The sequence below is a fragment of the Phaethon lepturus genome, unplaced genomic scaffold (assembly GCF_000687285.1).
Source record: "Phaethon lepturus isolate BGI_N335 unplaced genomic scaffold, ASM68728v1 scaffold53871, whole genome shotgun sequence".
NCBI classification, from domain to species: domain Eukaryota; kingdom Metazoa; phylum Chordata; class Aves; order Phaethontiformes; family Phaethontidae; genus Phaethon; species Phaethon lepturus.
In genome coordinates, this window is record NW_010520941.1 from 21,479 (window position 1) to 36,105 (window position 14,627).

Genomic DNA, 14,627 nt, shown 5'->3' on the forward strand with positions numbered 1-14,627 from the left:
TGGGGGGGCCTAATACTGACTTCAGGGCAGTAAGTCTTTGCAATTTTGAGAAGTTGGCTTGCTGCAGCAGCAGTAAGGCACTGTTTTTTGGGCCAAGGTATGAAAGAGAAACTATGCTGACCAGTCTACTTAACTCCAAGCAGGTAACAGGCATTATAATGGAGTATTACAGGCAGAGGTACTAGGTGTATCCTTAAGTACTCAGGATATTGGAGTGCAAGAGCCTGAAAAAGTCTTGTACTACTAAGACTCTTGCAAAGAACTTAAACTCCAAAAAACAAACCACAAAAAAACCCACAAACCCAAACAAGTTCTAGAGCTTGTCCAAGTACACTAAAGAAGCCTTTTTCTTGTGAAAGCATTCAATTCTATTTTTACAGGAGTTGTTACTGGTTTGCCTTTTTATGCTGTTAGTGGCCCTATAGCTTGTTGGAGTGCATGAGTTTAGTCATTCTCTTCTCCTATCTGTAGCGTACATCACAGTTCACAGTATCCTTCAGGGAGTGCTTTTGGGTGTTAAGTAAAAGCTGATACAGTCTCATTCTGTAGTTGTCAGTTTCCTCTGTTTGCTCCAAAGATATGAAAGGGTGTCAGTCGCTTCCCGTTGGCCTTTCCATAAGAAGAAAGGTAAAGGCTTCGCTGCTAGTTGACAGGTGTTTTTTGTATCTTGTGTTCCTGTGGAAGCTCTCCAAGTAATATGTTTGGTATACATTAGGTATGTACATTAGGTATTAATGTTAGGTCTACAAAAATTAATTCTAGTTCCTTTCCTGTACAGCAATAAACATGACTGTTAATGGTAGTCAAACAGTGTTTATTAAAAATCAAGAATATGATGCAAGATAAATAACAATTAGATGCCAGTGCTGTTAGATGTCTTCAGAAGATATGTTGTGGGTTTGAAATGCTGGTTTTTAGTATTTATCCTTGGTCTAAAGAGTCTGCTTATGAGAGCATCTGCAGGCCAGGGCTTTGGCATCATGACAGCTAGGAATATGGAGTTGTGAAACATAACTAAAATGGCTTGTTTACTGAAAATTTGACGCTAGAAGAGGACCTTGAACTTAACATTTTCAAATCACAAAGCCTGTCAACTGAAGCACAGAGATCTGATGTATAGTTGTAGCTTTTCGTTATTGAGGGTGTGGGGAGAATGCTCAATGTAGTTGAGGAAACAGTCTTAAAATGTGACAGGACTGCACTAGCACATTCAGCTGATCTACTGGGTTGCACATCTCCTTTGAATTTAGGTATCTAAAGGGTGGGAAGAATAAGCTTAGTGCTGAGAAGGAGGCTTACAGATGGAGGGACAAGGCTGAATGAGAACAGTTCAGTTTTAGGAACTTCAGGGCTCTCTTCTTGATGTTTTAGCATGAGGAAGACAGTTGTGACCTACTAAGAAGATCTGTTCCCTGCTGGACTAACTGGACACATGGTGTTGCATGGCTTCAGGTACTTGCAGTGGGACTGAAGTTAATGTTTTGATGTTAAAGGTCATAGCCAAATCATGAATTATATTATTAAAAACATTATATTTATGAATGCTAATATTTAAAACATTATATTTAATTATTAATTATTATATTTAAAGCATGATATTTAAAGGCATACTGGGAGTCATATGGTAACACACTACACAGTAAGAAACACAGTTGAGAGGTTTCAATATAGAAGATAATTCTGGACATCATCTTGACTTGAGAGATGTATGCCTTACAGGATAAAACAGCTGCCATTTCATTCTTCCGCACAGCTGAAAATATCATGTGCATGACAACACACTGTGCTGCATAACTTCTAAGCACAGACTACTTAAAGTGGCTGGCTGACCCAGACAGATCAATGTTAAAGTTGCCCTAGACAGCACCAGGATTACTTCAGCTAACTCTTCCGGTGTTTTGTGGAGGAGCCTATCTGCTGGCCCTAGGTGGGAAAGCATGTGGCTGACCTAGCAGAGCTCTGGAGTGAGCACTGCTCCTTGCAGAATGAAACCTGCTGGAATGCGCATTGTTATAGTCAGTACGAGGTGATACAATAGATCTATGGTAACCATTTCGTAGTATGACTGATAGGTTGACACTAGTACCCAATTTCAACTTCAGTTGACCTTTGTACAGGAGGGGACAGTACTCCCTCCTTTTAGAAAAGGCACAAAGCGTGCCTCCTTGTGGATGTTTATGAGGAGATGTTTTTTTCATTCCGTGTTCAAATACGAAGAAATAAAGAGAGAATGCACAACAGCATTTGATGGTGCCTGTGATTGACTTCAGCTAGACCCCTTAGGCAGTGCTGGAACCTTGGTCAGCTTTCAGCCTCATTGTCCTGCATCTGTGGTATACCCTGCAGAGAATGCTACCATTTATGTTCTCCTCAACCTGACTAACTGGCTGCATCAGCAAGCTGGCATACTTTCCAACTATAGCAGGCTTTTTCTGTTCCATTGTAAATGTGCTCTAAAGTATAAGAAGTTTGTAAACCTTTCTGTTAGTGGGAATGTTTGCTGTGATTAAGGAGTTAGGATAAGAGAAATAATCACAAAGAAGGAAAGCTCAGCTTCTGAGGAGTAGGGTTACAGCTTTCTCAATTTCCCAGTCATCAAGACTTCTAGCTATGAGGCTCATCAAACAACTATAGTTTGTGGGATTGTGTGTTTTGTGCTCTACTTAAATTCTTTCAAGTTCCTAAGCATAAGGCAAAAAAACCAAGGTACAGACAATGATTCACTAATTAATCCTTTCTGCTTTTGCTGTTGTCTGCTATGTTGGACCTCTTAGTAGAAACAACATGAACTTTCAGAAGATGCTTTTGACTCCTGTGATGTGGGGATTAGGATGGGGGACAATTCTTCTGCCTAACTTGTATTCTTATTTGATTTCTGGAGCTTATTTGAAATATTTCCCACCAGGAGCTTGTAGTATTGGGTTGTACCACTACAGTGTAACAATATTGAATCTGAGCCATCAGAATGCTGATCACTAAGTTGTTTTGCTGTGCCAGTGTCTTGATCATATACATGTTCCTTTTGGCATTATAGTAGGTATGTGAGGTAATGGTTTGCATAATACCAGTTTATGTGCCTGCTTTCTTATGGACTACAGTAAAATGGAATCATTTAGGATCCTTTATTGTACTACTCACTTTTGTTCACTTCTATAGGCTCTTTCAGAGGAATAGACGATTATAGTCAAGTATTGTCTGGCTTTACTGACAATGCCAGGTCTTGAGAGTTATTTTACTGAAAGCATTTAAATTCAAACTGAGCTTTAGTTAGCTGCAGCTGAAATGTTTTAAGCTTTTTCCTGGCAGACTTCTTGCTTACTGTGCTGTAGATGTAATAGATACTGAATCAGCATATAGACTATTGTGTTATTAAACTTTGATTATTTTCCTTCTTGTGGCTTTTTTCACCTGCAAGTATGTTTTGTTTTGTTTTTTTAACCAGATTCCACACAATTAGAGACAGTAAAACTGGATTTGCTGGTTGTGGTCCTGTTGCTATGCTCTCTGTATAGAAATACCAATTTAGCACAGGGTACGAAAGATACACCTCTCTTCACTGAGGAGCCAAGTGAGGCTGGATCCGGAAATACCTCTGTTTCTGAGGACTGCAGCTGGGTCTTATGGTAGTCTTCCATAACTAACTACCAAAATAGTAGCTGTAGACCTCTAGCAGTCACAAAGCAATTCCAAAAGTAGTAATACAAAGCCATCATATTGAATATTCTTTTAAATAATTGTGTACACTCATTAATTCTTCTGTCTTGAATACCTTTTCCCACTAATCGAGCTCTCACGAGCAAGAACTTATTGCTTATATAGCTAGATACCTTTTCCTGGGTTACTATGTATCTTTTCTTAAGCAAATAGAAGTTGTATAAATATAACTAGAGAAAGAAGCTGTTTTAAAAGCACAGTAGTTGTTATTTCTGTAATCTTGTGGATACTGCTACTTATTCCTGAAACTGGCATTGTCGTCTCCCACAATGAGAGTTAAAATACTTAACTACTATTGCTCTCTATCAAGCATTGAGTTTTACTAGTTAGTGTGTTTTTTCCTTGATGTTGACAAACACAAGTTCTCCTAAATTGCATTTGTTTTGTCTCCTTAAAATAATTGTAGAATCCTGCCAGAGAAGTGTGTCACCACAGAATCATAGAATGGGTTGGAAGGGGCCTTTAAAGGTCATCTAGTCCAATAAGTCGTCAGTATGCTATATATACTGAAAATCGGTTGCTCTGTATGAAGGATCTGAATGCTCTTGAGAAGAATCTTGATCTGTGTGCCTTTTTAACTAAAAATTGTTTAAAGGTTTTTGTCTTAAGTTTTTGGTTAAACAATAGCATTTTACATTTGCCTCGAGGCATGGCTGTGATTCTTCATGCCAGGTATCTTATGACTGTATCTCTCTTGTCTTTCAGTGAATGATAGTGTCTAGAAAGGGTATGTCCCTTCAGGAGAGAGGTGCCAATGTCCAACCGGCCTAATAACAATCCAGGGGGGTCACTGCGACGTTCACAGAGGAACACTGCTGGGGCCCAGCCACAAGACGACGCAGTAGGAGGAAGGTATGACTGTTATCTGTCAGTGTGTTTTAATGTATTAAAGCAAAATTAATGTGATTTAATTAGAGAATGAAATTGTCCACTCTGCAATCCAAGCACTGGAACTTGTGTAAAATCTTTTTGCCCCCGTTGAAATACTGTCTGCACTGTTATTGCATGGGAAAACATGGATAACTCACTATTGTGCATATTCAGCTAGAACAGCAGTAGTAGATCTTGGGGGGGGGCGGGGAGGGGGAAGTGTAACTGAGCTATATTCCACAAATCACAGGTAGTAACAAATTCCTTACCCCTCTTCCTTCCTTGATAACAAAAAAATATGGGGGTGGGTGGGACAGGGAGACTCTGGTGTGTGAAATTTGTGTCCCTGTTAGAGAAGACTGAATAACTGGCACCTTTCTGTTCCCTTGCACTGCATGTTAATCCTGTGCAGCTTTTGAATAATTCAAGAACAAAAGGTTTGCTGTCCTTTAATATACTTGTACTAGTGAGGAAGTGGACCAGGTTGTATTTTGTTCTGTAAGTGGTTGCCTCTACAACACAGAACAAAGAAAATCCTTGAAACCTCTCTGTGGATGCTGACTGTATAATTATTGCCATGTCCTTAAAGGAATTAAGAGTCTTCATCTAAATGAGTGAAGCCTGTATAGATGTCTTCCTTTAATTTTGTTAAAATATTAGTCTAATGAAGAAAGGTTATAGTATCATGGTAGGCAGCATCTGTCTGTATTCTACTTCCTCAGAGGTGTTACTGGTGCAGTTATTTGAATATGTATATCTAGGGCTTTTTTTTTTTTTTGATGTAAAGGTATTAAAATATTGCAGGTTAGTGGCACAAAATAAAAAGTGTTTTACTGTGAAGGAATTGGGCTATAATGTATAATGAAGATGAGGTGTATTTCTTACTAAGATAAAGTCTGAGAACAGGTCTCTGAATGTATGAAGAGGCTAGCTGTTCTTCTAAGGAACCTTGCGGGAAATAATTCAACCTGCAAAATGCAACTTCACTTTTTCTAGTTTCTACTATACAAATGGAAGAGCAGGTGATAAACATAAGGCTTCTGTCTTGGGCTTCTTTAACATAAGGAGGGGGAAGTTGCTGCCTTATGCACCTGACTATTTTGCAAGCTAGAATTGTTTTTGGAGAACACTCCTTTAACTGAGCCATGGTGAACCCTTCATTCTGTCCCTTCTGTTATCTCTACATCTGAATGGATGTTTAAGTTAGATATTGCCCTACCAACTCTTTCTTTTTACACTGACCTTGACCTGGGGTGAATAACCCTTTCCCTAGAATAAAGAACTAGAGGCAAGTTATTTGGGCATGGGGTGGGGGATTCTTCTTTAGATACCTACTGTTTATTCAGATTTTATAGCAGAATACCAGGGAGAAGCTCTACAGTGAGTCAGACAAATTGAAGAATTTTAGGGGTGGCACCCCTCACCAAATCTGTGTCAGTCAGACTTCCGTGAGCAAGAGTGTATTGCAGTCCTGAACTATGTTAGACCTTTATTGGAACCAAAGCTCTTTGCTTAAGTAAAGAGGGTGGAAGCTTACAATCCTCTTGGAAAATCTGGGCTCTTTAGAACATGATCTCCCCTGTCTTTCTGTCTCTGGACAAGTATTTTTGGCTGGCAAAGCATATAAAAAGGCCTGGGTAAAACATGCTGGTTAATATAAACTTTATAATGAATTCAGTTTCTCTTACTGTCTTCTGTATCTCCTCTTAGTAAGCTGCTGGGCAGAAATGGCTATTGTATGAGGAACAATGTAAGACAGATCTATTATGTCCTTTAAAAATTTGTAGATGAAATGGAAAGAGACAGGCTCTCAGATAACTTCCCCCCCCGCCCTTGGTTAGCAGTCTTGAGACACAAACCTTGAGACTCATCTTTCCACATATCTAGGATGCAGTGAGGTAGTATGTTCTATTTCTGCTGCTGAGCAGTATATAGGAGGATCTAGAGTTCACAGTTTGATGTAGCTTCTTCATTATGCCTTGCTGTACTCTGGTGATACACACTGTGTTGTCTGCTATTTTTAAAAAACAAATAAAAAAGCAAAGCCTCCCCCTCCAACACACCTTTTCTTACCTCATTTTTTTGGGGACACTTGAGACACTAACTTATTTGCAGTCTCTTTCTTGCATTTGTCATCCATAAAGTGAAACTATTCAAATTCAGCTGTAAAATTATTTAAATAGAGTGAACAAACTGTGGAAAGACCAGTTTCAATAATATGGTCATATTGTGCAAATAACTGAACTTAGGATGCATCTATGTTAGTATTTTAGTTGGAGTTGGGAATGTTCTTTTGAAGCAAATCTGTCATCCTCACCTGCTGTGTTTTGGCTAACACCATGGAATGGTCTTGGAACATTTTAATTGACATCTTGGATGAAACTAAACTGGAAGTTGTGCGCTAGGAGAAGAGTTCATGCATCCTGGTCACTCGTGGTTGTAATCTGGTCAGCTTTGAAGTAGAAATCACTGAAATGCATAGATGGTAGACGTTGGTCCTCGATGGCAAGTATGTTGCTTTACAAATTTTCTTCTGTTGATCTTCACTACTTTTTGATTCAGTTGTACAGATAGTATGATATTTTATTCAGCCACTTTTTTAGATCCACGTGTTTCTTAAAAACCAAAACCAATACACAAACACATGCACAAAAAACAAAACCCAAAAGCCCCTGCAAAACAAAAAACATAATATTGTGGAGGGAATTAAGCAGTAATATAAGTCTGTAGGGGTGTGTGAAAATGAACCGCAAAGTTTATAAGTGAACTTAAGGGCCACACCTTCTAAAGTGTTGGAGAAGGTTACTTCACTTTGGTCATAGATTACCCTGTGAGCAAGGACAAGTTTCGATACTGTCTAAACTTGTGTACTTGATTACATTTCTGCTTTGTATAAATAGCTTTCTAAATGCTGTAAATGCAACAGCTTTTTTCTTAAAGCTTTATTGTGGCTAAGTTGCATGCATTTCAAAATACAACGACATAAACTCAGAGTTTGTGCAGTTTGTCACTCATACTGTAATTTCAGACTTTGATGTGAAGTCCACTAATCTAATGTAAGCGAGTGGTCGTATAGTCACTTGTAGTGTAGCCAAATGGCTTTGTTTTAGCCTTAACTTTGCCTCTGTCTCTTGTGTTCTGACTGGAGTGAGCACTATCATAGACTTCAGTTGAGGAAGGTGTTAAAGAGCAAGTCTGGAGAATGATACCTCTTCCAAGCTGAAATGCTAATGCATGTCTTTATAGAATTTGACCCTTTTGCAGCTTAAAGGTCTTTTGTTAAAACTTTACCCATTTAACTTACTGAGTGGTTACTGTTCCCTTGCATGGAGGCTTTGGAAATCCCAAATGCCCCTCTGGTCTAGTATGTAAAACATAAATGCTGAACCTTCCTCCCGTGACATCTAATACTGGCAGATTTGGCTTAACCTGGAAGCAACAATGCAAACCCATTTTCCTCTAGACTGGGCTTATTTATGTCACACTACACATCAATACTCGCTGTCAAAATGAGCGGGGGAAGCCTGTGATATGTTTTCTACTGCAGTTTTACTAGTGATTTCACTCACAGTAACCTGATACAAGTTTTGAGTGTTAGATTTTTACAGTTGCATTTGTTTAAACAAACAACAAACAAAAAATAAACAATGACACTAAGGCTCTCAAACAGTGTAGAAGGATTGTTGCAGGACAAATTGGAAGTAAATTTAGCATCTGTGGTGTGTTCTTTTCTCTAAAAGAAGCAAGGAATATGTGTTTGAAAACAGATGTATAAATTGGTGAACTGTTTCCCTCCCCCATATATACACATAATCAAACTGGCCTTGGTGAAGTTGGACTAATGTGATTCTTCACTTTCTGTTGTCAATAGCGATGTTGAAATAACTTTGTGCTTTGGATGACTTTCTGCTCTTGTGGATTTTATACTTCTTACTGGCTTTCCTACCAGACTGAAAAGTATTCAGTGTTATCTCCCTAACTTAGAGTTACTATTACAGTAGTACCTTCCTAATTGTACAGCGTGAACCCTTGTCTGAACTATCTCTTCTAGCACTTTCCATTGAAGGATGACTCTTTGCAGGTTTGTAAGGAAGCAATAATGATACTAAAGCTTTCCTTGGCAGCAGTAAACCAAAGAGGAGTGGGAAAGCAGATGCATTCTTGAGAGCATTCTTTTCATGGGGGCAGGAAGAGGGGATGGAAGGTACTTACTGTCACTTTCTTAACTCGGTTGTTACCATGTGCGTTGAAAAATCGTGTCCTTGTGGCTTAAGTTCCCAGTGATGCCATAGTATTTACTTTGGGAGCAATTTGGAAGTGATATTGCGAGACACACAATAAGATCTTTTGTGAAAGTGGTACAGTTGACTGCTCCTTTCAGTTGTGAGCAATGTTTCAGTATATTGGTGTGGAGTAATGGAAGTGATCCTATGTATTACAACTATTTACTAGTGCTGCAAAATTTTTTAGTGGCATGAAATGACAGTGGTGCTTATCTTTTAATCTGCATATTGTCACTCTTCTGAAATTTTCAGGAACAGCAGTATTTAAGTAGGATATCAATTTGACGTAAATGACTGCTACGCTGTTGCAGTTTTATATGAAACTACAATGCTTTATAGAAATTCTAAGTTTTTTCAGAATAGAATATGTACATGTTCTTGTGCATTTGGGATTGAAGGCTAAATGAGAAATAAGAGATCCTTGTTAGCTGCATAGGGGATGTTAGTATAAGCAGAATCTAGAAAACACTTGGGACTGACCTTTTTCAAATAATAAAGCAAGAAGGATGTTTTTGCCAGTTATACTCCTTTTTGTTCTGAACAGGATTTGTTTTTGGACCAGTCTTGATAATATGGTAATTGTTAACATTTTAGCTGAGACTTGTGTAAAAACTAAGTGTTATGTTTGAATTGGTGGGGAAGACAGATGGAGTATTGCTGAGGAAAGTAAGTGGTGGGTTTTTTCTTACACGGTTTATTTCATTTGTGCTATTGCTTTTTTAAACTCACTTTTGACAGAAGTAAAAGGGTCTTTAGTTTTGTAGACTTCATGTTTGAAAGCATTTAATACCTCACACCTGCTGAGGAACATGACATAGATGAAACACTTTGTTTATTAACTAACTTCAAAAGATAATAGTTTTTTAATATGCACGGAGTGACTCTTTGAGGACAGATTCTAGTTGGTTCTTTATTATGGTTTTGCTAAGGGCCGGCAATTTCCATGAGATTGTATTTATAAACAGTGCAAACTGAATGGTGGGTCACTTGTCAACTTCTGTAGGTGTGTGACTCTAAACTGAGTGTCTGCCTGTGCATTAAAATGTGTATCGGCAGACAGCTTTGCCCAGTTGAGTGAAGCCTTGGAGTGGGTTATGAAACTGTCTTTAAGTTGGGAGGGAACACGATACACACCAAAATAACACTTGGAGATGCAGCAAGTGCTCAGTCTTCCTCAGCCTGTCCCTGTGAATGGAAATGGACAAACAGAAGTTCATAAATACTTACTGTATCATTTTTCATCATTAATGAGGAACTTAGCCTCTCAGAATACTTGTTGCTAGAGTATTGGTTTAAATGAGGCTTCTGAAGGAGTGATACGTTAATGGAAGAGAATAAAGAACTTGTAACCAGGTAAGTTGCAAGTTAAAAGCCTTCAATTATGGGCAAAAGTACAGGTAGCTTACAACCTTTGGTAAGAATCAGTCTTCTAGCTGCTCATGTACCTTTCATAGCACTTGGAGAACTAACTGTTACTCTTTTTGTTTCTAGCTCATCAGACTATTCTAACTTCCTTTGTATGTAGGTTAACTTTTTAACAAGACCTTAAGCAAGCTGTCACAACCTTAATATAAATTGAGACAATGGTACTTGTTAGTTGATGCATGGTTAAAGTTCTTTTAACTTAATCCTGCAGTCTCTCCAAATTGTCAGTCTGGTTGCCGTTGTATAAATCTTAGAGAAGGGGAGTTAATGTCATGCTCCTTTAAACTGACATGCTACTGCATGTACAATTGCAATTGTCTTGTGTACCTTCTTTTTACAACACATTCAAGGTGAATGATTAAACTCAAAGAATGAGAAGTGAGAGCGCAGTAGGTCTTTAAAAATAAAATCTAAAAAAAGCCTCATCAGGTTTGACTCCATGTTTGTTATGTTTCTAGTGTAACCTTTCTGCTCTGGCAATGAGCGTTACATTTGGATGGATAATGAAAATAAAGTAAATGCAAATAGTCTGCACAATACAGTATTCACGATACCCAGGATATGGTTGTAGCTTTATTTGTCCATGTGTATTGGACATTGGTGTGCAATTATGTTTGTCAAACTTGTGAGAACCTGAAGGGTTTAAAAGTGGAAGGGTGGAAGCCTGGAACAAGTGGAAATTCTTCAGTGCATGATTTCAGTACTTGATGGTTTGATGTATTGCTTTAGCCATATTTTAGTTGAAAAGATCTTCACTTAGTTGTGTTCTGTGAATACTTAAAGCACTAAGTTGAATCCAGTTTTTAATTAAAGCAAAACAGGAATCTTTAAGGGAAAATAACCTTTTAGAATATACTTCAGAATAAGTGAACCCTGATCTGTTAGCTTACATTAAAAAATGAGATTCCTGCCAAGTGTAAATTATGTAGTAACTTCTGTTACTCCCATAATAAAAACATTTCAAGGGGAAAATTAAATTTCATGCCCTAATCTTTTGTTGGGAAAAGGAAAATCCAAACACTCAGGGTTAGCTGAAACATTTTCAAGTTTACCTTGATGGAGTTTGCTATTGTGAGCTAACGATGTGACTGTTTTATTTCACCTGCTTTTGATAGTAAAAATGATTTCTTCTAGTAGGAGAAATAAGACCAAATTACTGGACTATGGAGAAGATGCTGTTAATTTAATCTTTTCAGACCATTATGCTCTTAGAAAGATGAGCCACAGAAAATGTTTTGAATATGTGCTGTCTAGGTGCACTCACCTGTTTGAGTAACTGAGTAAATGAGAATACTTTGGGAGAAAACAGAGGAACGAAAGTTACTAAGAAAAACAGTCGTATTACTGAAGTTTTACTATTTTGATTCTGTAAGCAAACTATCATGTGGTTATTACTTAGGTGATTAGACTTGGTACTTCTTTCCTACTAAGATTCATGTTTAAGTTTGTATTGAAATGCTTAAGAGGATGGTGAAACTTCCTGGTCAGTAGCAGGCTCAGCTCTGCCTTTGTTATTAGATTTCTGGCATTTCATTGGAAGAAGCTATTTGAAAGCTTGTGGAACTCTTCTAACCTCTTCCACTTACTCTTTTGGCCTAAACTTTTTGATGTTTGGGGTCATGGGTTGGAGCAGGACACTTAAATCCTGAAGTCTACATTTCTTCCGCTCCCTCATATGATTCAAAGATGTTTGCATAGCTTAACTCAAAGGACTAGATAACCTAATTTTAAAGAACTGCCAATTATACGCTGTTACTTTGAAACATTGCTTCTTCCTAATGTTCTAGGCTAGTTTGGAGTTTTATAAAGGTTAGTGGTGCTTGGCGTTTTTGTATAGGTAGAATATGAGCAGTAGAGCTTTCCTGGTGACAGCTGAGTGAAAATTTTGTTTTATCCAGGGAAGTACAAGTGAGACATCTCTTGCCTTAGCAATTATTTATACTATGCTGTTTCAAATGCTGATGAGCTGTCTCTTCTGAGTCTTGCAGATGGTAATTCTCATTGGTTTTGAAAATAGACATGAAACATGTGAAGATGTAACTTTAGTCTTAGCTTTTAATTATGGTATAGTATGATCTTTGTCCTCCAGTCAGAGCTCATACAATAAACCACTTTTTGCATGCAGCTGTTTGGAAGACCTCTTGCAGCTTATCTGTGTGAAACTTGTTCCTTTCTCTGACATCCCAGGTTTCCTGTGTCATCTTACTGCCTTAATCAGTAGCATGCATTTCTTGATTGCTCATACTTAAGCTGTTACCAAACAGCTTTCAATGCTTTGAATTGGTGGATCTGCAGCCAGACAATAACTGGCAGAGTTGAGCTTTCCTACAGAGTGGAACTGGGTGCATTCCCATTCTGAGCATTTGATTTTCTTAAACTGAAGAGCAAAGAGACAAACTTGTAAACACTCGTAACTGCATAAAGTCTTAATGCATGGAATCCTGACGTTGATTAGTTCATACCAATTTCTGAGAGGTCTTTGACAGGTGCTCTAGTCTTCTGCCTTACTTAGCTTAATGCTTAAGTGAATAATTTAGTGATCTTGCACACCAGAAAAATTTGAATTTGTCTGCATATCTCAGGTGTGAGATGTTTTATTCATTTAAAATGACTAAATAATTGTGTGCTTTACAAAACTGTTACACTGGTAGTGATTTGTAACTGCACCAGGTGATTCTTCAAAAATACTGCTTTAATGTTAGGGGTTGCTATGGAAAGGTTTGAAGCTGTAAACTAGTATATGTAAAGGGTCCAAAAAAAAAGTAATAATTCCACTGACAGGTTTGTATCTGTATCTTGGAATCCTGATAGCTTTCTGTTTTGACTTTCTGCTGACAGGTCACATTTAGGGCAGGCAAAACATAAGGCACATAGCCCTCCTGAGAGTAGAAAATCTATTTCAAAGACACCCAAAGTGCAGTCTAATACTACTTCTGAGCAGTCCAAGGGACACTTTTCTAAAAGGTAATTGCGCTTCATATTCATATGTTAACCAGTGTTATCTGCACTTCACAGCTGTGTATAATGCATCTAGTTTTACAGAGTTCTTATAAAATGTATGACTAATAGATTATAACTAATCTAGGTATTGCATTTGGTGGATATATTTCAGTGTTTCACATTCTATTTGTGTTTTTGTTTTTCTAATTTACCAACTAAGAGCATTCCATCAGTGATGGGGAGGAAATGATTTCTGCATAACTAGTCCTGGAATACTTGCAAGGTCTTTCACCCCTTTTTCCTGCTTCATGTTGGGGGAAGATTGCCCAAGGAGTTCTGAGCAATGTCCAGTATTAATTGAAACGTGGAATAATCTAAAGTATGCCTGGGTTCAGGGTAATCATCATGGTCGTACTTTGTCTACTTCTCATACACTTCTGAGATACACGCCCTGGAACAGTTTTCTATCATGTAGAAGAGAATTTTGCCATTTTTGTGTGTGATTCTTTACCTCAATTTCAAGATTGATTGAGAAACTATCCTTTCATTAAGAGCCTTCCTTGAACTAGAATCCAGTTATGACTAGTTATGCATTACTGAACACTCCTTACTCTCTTGTGGAACTTATGTTTGCAAACATTCAGATAATAGCTTCATGGCTTGTGTTTTTTTCTTTTCTTTTTAATCAGTTTGACATATCTATTAAAAAAAAAAATCAGATAGTAAAATCTATCCAAGTTACCTCATACCTTCCCCTAAAAAAAAAGCAGCATACTATGCTTTTATTTTGCAATTCATTTTAGTTTTCATGGTGGTAAAGATTTGCAATATGACTGTTCTTGTATAAGCATGGTGGCTTTTTTCTTGTTTCAATGTAAACTTAATAATCAACAGTGTTTCTTACCTGTGGTTTCCTTTGTTGTTAGAGAATGCTGACATTTGTCTTGCAAAACTGTTGCAACTGTGAGGTTTCTTGAGTTAAATACTAATGCTGTTCCTGCTTACTTCTACAGAGGCTGTAGTTCATCCGCTATTCTAATACCACAAGAAGATCCAGAGAGAGTCAATACTTCAGAAAAGCAAAAAACGGGGCAAGTGCCTAAGAAAGACAATTCTCGAGGAGTTAAACGCAGTGCTAGTCCAGATTACAGGAGGACCAATTCTCCTAGCTCTGCTAAAAAACCCAAAGCACTTCAACACACTGAAACTTCTGTGGAAAGTAACAAGCCACACACTAAATCTAAGAGAAGACACTTAGACCAAGAACAGCCGAAGTCTACACAATTGCCATCAACGAGCAAGGCTCACACCAGAAAGGGTGGAGCTGCTGGTAGCTCCCGAAGTCAGAAAAGGAAAAGGACAGAGAATCTGTCTTGTGTAAAGAGTGGTTCAGCA

General features: G+C 37.9%; 1 protein-coding gene across 1 annotated transcript in view; it reads left to right on the forward strand.

Annotated features, from left to right (window-relative positions):
• Positions 1-4,414: 4,414 nt before the first annotated feature.
• Positions 4,415-14,627, forward strand: part of TRIP12 (thyroid hormone receptor interactor 12) — a 51,989-nt gene continuing 41,776 nt past the window's right edge. Inside the window, 3 exon segments of the mRNA XM_010297541.1 lie at positions 4,415-4,566; positions 13,131-13,256; positions 14,246-14,627. Coding sequence (XP_010295843.1) covers positions 4,469-4,566; positions 13,131-13,256; positions 14,246-14,627 — 606 coding nt within the window. The 5' untranslated portion in view covers positions 4,415-4,468.